This window comes from Notolabrus celidotus, chromosome 23 (genome assembly GCF_009762535.1).
Source record: "Notolabrus celidotus isolate fNotCel1 chromosome 23, fNotCel1.pri, whole genome shotgun sequence".
Classification (NCBI taxonomy): Eukaryota; Metazoa; Chordata; class Actinopteri; order Labriformes; family Labridae; genus Notolabrus; species Notolabrus celidotus.
In genome coordinates this window covers 10,001-16,563 of record NC_048294.1, presented here as the reverse complement: position 1 = coordinate 16,563, position 6,563 = coordinate 10,001, and the positions used below count along the sequence as shown (strand labels likewise).

Below are 6,563 nucleotides of genomic sequence, written 5' to 3'. Positions count from 1 at the left end.
AGTGGGGACATGCGGGGGTTAATCACGTTTGATTCAAACTAACGTTAGTTCATGACACCGAGCACGAGATCACAGCTGGAACAGGGTCAGGGGCCACAGATCGATGAGGGGGCAGACTTTGACATAACACCGGCCCTGTGCTGCTAGCAGTCTGTGACAGCGTTAGCAGCTAACAAGTAGCTGACAGGTAGCTGACAGGTAGCTAACATGTAGCTGACAGCGCCGTGTGTTCAGGTATAAACTCTTATCAGATAATATTAAGTTATTAAGAGGTTCATTAATTCCTCCAGCAGTTAGCTCCTCCATTAGCTCCTCCATTAGCCCCTCTGTGTGAGACCCTGACCGCTAACAGTAGCATGTGAGCTAGCACGTACCCGGCCAGCCCCCCGAACAGGAACTTGATGGCCTTCGGGGAGGTCTTGGGTTTTGCCTCCGCCATGTTTCCCCGGTCTGTCAGACACAGTCCCCGGTCAGAGTCCCGCTGCCTGCCCTGGTGCCTGTGAGCCGGACGGTCCTCCTGCTCTCTACCCGGTGCGAAGCTGCAGCGGCTGGGGCAAGGTGACTCTCAGAGCGGGTCTGAAGTCACGGAGCTCGACGAGCCAATCAGGAGGTGAGGACGACGGGGACGAACATCGACGAGCCAATCAGGAGGCGAGGACGAAGGGCATGAACATCGACGTCACTCTATGATCACTGTGCTGCCTTCAGGGTCTCTGAGAGAGCTCGTTAATCTCAGATCACCCTGTCAAAGTGTGAGCGACAATTCAGAAACATTGAGTTCAAGTTTGAGAGACACGAATATTTCAAATGTTCGTATTCAGCTTGAGACAGCTCAGGTATCCTGGAATTTCCCCGTTGTGGGTCGAGTAAAGGACTCTCTTATCTTAAAGGACTCTCTTATCTTAAAGGACTCTCTTATCTTAAAGGACTCTCTTATCCAGGGTTTAAAGACTTACCTTTGTACTCCTGCCGGATAGAAATGCTTTATAAATACGTTTTTAAGGCAGACTCTGACTTTCAGATATTAATACGATTTGGTGTGGATTATTAAGTTTGAGTGTCAGTAATGAAGAGCTTTTTTTAGTAAGAGTTATTGCTGTTTACTGGAAACTAAGACATCTTCAATTTTCCTGAAAGTACCTGAATGCAACAGCACCGCCAGCTCAACCCATGACATTTATAAAAATAAAAACAAACCAATAAACTGTCCAAAGAGAATTAAATCAACACAAACATGCTTCAACAAGTTAAACAATAATACATGTTATATATATATATATTAACCTTCACAGACACATATATATAATCTTTTATTTTCTCTTCATGATTCTTTAATCATTATTTTTATTATTATTATTACTCTGAATTTAATGATCATTGTTATTTTCATTGCTTTATTCAGCTATTTACCTGGTTACTTATTAGAAGAACATCAACATAATTATTTTATTTAATATTATTATCTTGTATATTAATTGTATTTGTATGTATGTATGTATGACTGTATGACTGTATGTATGTATGTATGTATGTATGTATGTATGTATGTATGTATGTATGTATGTATGTATGTATGTATATACAGTATATATATATTTATAATTTCAATGTATGTATGTGTGAATATATTTATTATTATTATTGTTATTATTTTTTTTTATTTTTTTGAATGTGTATATATGCATAAATATGACTATGTTTAAAACATGAAACTGTGTTTGAAATAATGGACCTGTATTGAAAAGTTTGCGTTTTGCCAATAAGAAATAACAAAACAAATACTGATCAAATATAAAGTTTATTGGTTTATTGTTTATGGTAACATAATCAATAAATAGAGAAGTAGATCTTTGAGGAAATGAAGCCAAATGACGGAACCACAATAAAAACTATTCAGGTGAATAACTATAAGTCTATAAAGGAATAATAAAGGATGTAATACAGGTTAATAACTATAAGTCTATAAAGGAATAATAAAGGATGTAATACAGGTGAATAACTATAAGTCTATAAATGAATAATAAAGGATGTAATACAGGTGAATAACTATAAGTCTATAAAGGAATAATAAAGGATGTAATACAGGTGAATAACTATAAGTCTATAAAGGAATAATAAGGATGTAATACAGGTGAATAACTATAAGTCTATAAAGGAATAATAAAGGATGTAATACAGGTGAATAACTATAAGTCTATAAAGGAATAATAAAGGATGTAATACAGGTTAATAACTATAAGTCTATAAAGGAATAATAAAGGGTGTAATACAGGTGAATAACTATAAGTCTATAAAGGAATAATAAAGGATGTAATACAGGTGAATAACTATAAGTCTATAAAGGAATAATAAAGGATGTAATACAGGTGAATAACTATAAGTCTATAAATGAATAATAAAGGATGTAATACAGGTTAATAACTATAAGTCTATAAAGGAATAATAAAGGATGTAATACAGGTGAATAACTATAAGTCTATAAAGGAATAATAAAGGATGTAATACAGGTGAATAACTATAAGTCTATAAAGGAATAATAAAGGATGTAATACAGGTGAATAACTATAAGTCTATAAAGGAATAATAAAGGATGTAATACAGGTGAATAACTATAAGTCTATAAAGGAATAATAAAGGATGTAATACAGGTGAATAACTATAAGTCTATAAATGAATAATAAAGGATGTAATACAGGTGAATAACTATAAGTCTATAAAGGAATAATAAAGAGGTGTAATACAGGTTAATAACTATAAGTCTATAAAGGAATAATAAAGGATGTAATACAGGTGAATAACTATAAGTCTATAAATGAATAATAAAGGATGTAATACAGGTGAATAACTATAAGTCTATAAAGGAATAATAAAGGATGTAATACAGGTGAATAACTATAAGTCTATAAAGGAATAATAAAGGATGTAATACAGGTGAATAACTATAAGTCTATAAAGGAATAATAAAGGATGTAATACAGGTGAATAACTATAAGTCTATAAATGAATAATAAAGGATGTAATACAGGTGAGTAACTATAAGTCTATAAAGGAATAATAAAGGATGTAATACAGGTGAATAACTATAAGTCTATAAAGGAATAATAAAGGATGTAATACAGGTGAATAACTATAAGTCTATAAAGGAATAATAAAGGATGTAATACAGGTGAATAACTATAAGTCTATAAAGGAATAATAAAGAGGTGTAATACAGGTTAATAACTATAAGTCTATAAAGGAATAATAAAGGATGTAATACAGGTGAATAACTATAAGTCTATAAAGGAATAATAAAGGATGTAATACAGGTGAATAACTATAAGTCTATAAAGGAATAATAAAGGATGTAATACAGGTGAATAACTATAAGTCTATAAAGGAATAATAAAGGTGTAATACAGGTGAATAACTATAAGTCTATAAAGGAATAATAAAGGATGTAATACAGGTTAATAACTATAAGTCTATAAAGGAATAATAAAGGATGTAATACAGGTGAATAACTATAAGTCTATAAAGGAATAATAAAGGATGTAATACAGGTGAATAACTATAAGTCTATAAAGGAATAATAAAGGATGTAATACAGGTTAATAACTATAAGTCTATAAAGGAATAATAAAGGATGTAATACAGGTGAATAACTATAAGTCTATAAAGGAATAATAAAGGATGTAATACAGGTGAATAACTATAAGTCTATAAAGGAATAATAAAGGATGTAATACAGGTTAATAACTATAAGTCTATAAAGGAATAATAAAGAGGTGTAATACAGGTTAATAACTATAAGTCTATAAAGGAATAATAAAGGATGTAATACAGGTTAATAACTATAAGTCTATAAAGGAATAATAAAGAGGTGTAATACAGGTTAATAACTATAAGTCTATAAAGGAATAATAAAGGATGTAATACAGGTGAATAACTATAAGTCTATAAAGGAATAATAAAGGATGTAATACAGGTTAATAACTATAAGTCTATAAAGGAATAATAAAGGATGTAATACAGGTTAATAACTATAAGTCTATAAAGGAATAATAAAGGGTGTAATACAGGTTAATAACTATAAGTCTATAAAGGAATAACAAAGGATGTAATACAGGTGAATAACTATAAGTCTATAAATGAATAATAAAGGATGTAATACAGGTTAATAACTATAAGTCTATAAATGAATAATAAAGGATGTAATACAGGTTAATAACTATAAGTCTATAAAGGAATAATAAAGAGGTGTAATACAGGTTAATAACTATAAGTCTATAAAGGAATAATAAAGGATGTAATACAGGTTAATAACTATAAGTCTATAAAGGAATAATAAAGGATGTAATACAGGTTAATAACTATAAGTCTATAAAGGAATAACAAAGGATGTAATACAGGTTAATAACTATAAGTCTATAAAGGAATAACAAAGGATGTAATACAGGTTAATAACTATCCCATGGGACAGTAGTGAATATTAGTGAACTCTCTCTGGTGACTGAGAGGAGTCAGTAATAAATGTTATATAATAAATATATAAAGGAGTTACTCCTCCTTTCTTTAATTTAATTATTCACTCTTTTATTATTTTAAACACTGACGTCACCACTCAGCCCGGTGCAGACACGGGGCTCAATGATTGGACCGATATGCAGTCACGTCATCCTTACTTCATGCTGATTGGTCAACAGTCCCAGAGAGGGCGGGGCCTGTCACAGCAACAGCTTGTTGAGGAAGTGGAGGCAGCGCGCGGTGAGTGGACACGAAACTGAGAACTGATGAAACTCTGAGGGTCTAACAGAGACCACTCCGGGACCAGGTCTCTGGACATCCACAGGGACCACACCGGGACCAGGTCTCCTTGTGTTTCCGGGGTTAGAACGTTTAGTCAGGTCGCTGTGACGGAGCAGCTAGCTGAGCTAACCGCATTAAGCTACATGAAGCAAAGAGGGTCAGGTCTACAGAGAGTCCGGATCAGGTCTACAGAGAGTCCTGATCAGGTCTACAGAGAGTCCTGATCAGGTCTACAGAGAGTCCTGGTCAGATCTACAGAGAGTCCGGATCAGGTCTACAGAGAGTCCTGATCAGGTCTACAGAGAGTCCTGATCAGGTCTACAGAGAATCATGATCAGGTCTACACTGAGTCCTGGTCAGATCTACAGAGAGTCCGGATCAGGTCTACAGAGAGTCCGGATCAGGTCTGCAGAGAGTCCTGATCAGGTCTGCAGAGAGTCCTGATCAGATCTAAAGAGAGTCCTGATCAGGTCTACAGAGAGTCCGGATCAGGTCTAAAGAGAGTCCTGATCAGGTCTACACTATGTCCTGATCAGGACTACAGAGAGTCCGGATCAGGTCTTAAGAGAGTCCTGATCAGGTCTACACTGAGTCCAGTGTCCAGCATACAGGAACAGGTCTACAGATCAGGTTATCAGATTATGTACTCTCCCTCAGAGTCTGTACAGGGTCCAGGTCAGACCAGCACAGTGACATCACGCTCAGTAGACCATGTGGGGGTAGTTTTGGCGTCGTGGACAGGTGCTGAGTCCTAGTCTACAGGTGAAGCTCTCCTGGTAGACTCTGTGTGGACTCTGGACTTGATAAAACTCAGAGGACCAACACCAGCAGATGACCTGACCCCCCAAACCCTCACAGACTGCAGAGACCTCATTCTGGACTTCAGATACCTTGGACTCTGATCCTGTCCTCTCTTCCTCCAGACTCTAGGATCTTGATTTATGAATGAAATGCTGACTTTCCCCCTAAAGAGGACTTTACAGTCCAGTTCTTGGTTAGCCCAGGTCAGACTCTCAGACGTGGTCTCTGGTTCAGGAGTGGTATGAAGAGTGTAGGGTGTAGTCTCTGTCCTGAAGTGGTCTTGTGAAGGCTGGATCCTGTGTTGAGACGCTGTCATATTTCTTGTCTTCTTCCTGCAGCAGGTGGCGATGCTGTGACATCACACGGCCAGTGTCCAATGACAGCGCTCGGATCATGGCTGCGTGTGGGACGCCACGCAGGACGGACCAATGAGGAGGAAGAACAGCCATGACGGACAGGGGCAGGGCGGGACAGGAGATCAGGGGACGAGGAGAGGGGACAGAGGGCAGGCGGGGGTGAGACAGGCAGAGAGGGGGGAGACAGGAGGGGAGACAGGTGGGGGGTCCTCCCTGCCTGTCTTCCTGTTCCCCTCTGAGCTTCTGTTCCACCCAGCAGAGACCGCCTCCCACCGCCGCGTGTTAACCCTTTACAACCCGTACAACTTCAGCCTGAGCTTCAAGAGTCAGTACCTGTCTGTCTGTCTGTCTGTCTGTCTGTCTGTCTGTCTGTCTGTCTGTCTGTCTGTCTGTCTATCTGTCTGTCTGTCTCTCTGACCTGTCTGTCTGTCTGTCTGTCTGTCTGTCTGACCTGTCTGTCTGTCTGTCTGTCTGTCTGTCTGTCTGTCTGTCTGTCTGACCTGTCTGTCTGTCTCTCTGACCTGTCTGTCTGTCTCTCTGACCTGTCTGTCTGTCTGTCCCCTGTCTGTCTCTCTGACCTCACTGTCTGTCTGTCCCCTGTCTGTCTCTCTGACCTGT

At 37.6% G+C, this 6,563-nt stretch overlaps 1 protein-coding gene across 2 annotated transcripts in view; it reads left to right on the top strand.

Moving 5' to 3' along the window:
• Positions 1-4,632: 4,632 nt before the first annotated feature.
• LOC117807379 (motile sperm domain-containing protein 1-like) overlaps positions 4,633-6,563 on the top strand; it is a 5,074-nt gene continuing 3,143 nt past the window's right edge. The window contains exons 1-2 of one of the 2 annotated variants that reach the window (XM_034676648.1): positions 4,633-4,746; positions 5,928-6,270. In XM_034676648.1, the coding sequence (XP_034532539.1) occupies positions 6,018-6,270 (253 nt within the window). In that variant the 5' untranslated portion in view covers positions 4,633-4,746; positions 5,928-6,017. The remainder of the gene's footprint in view (positions 4,747-5,927; positions 6,271-6,563) is intronic. The other variant, XM_034676649.1, reaches the window with a different exon arrangement.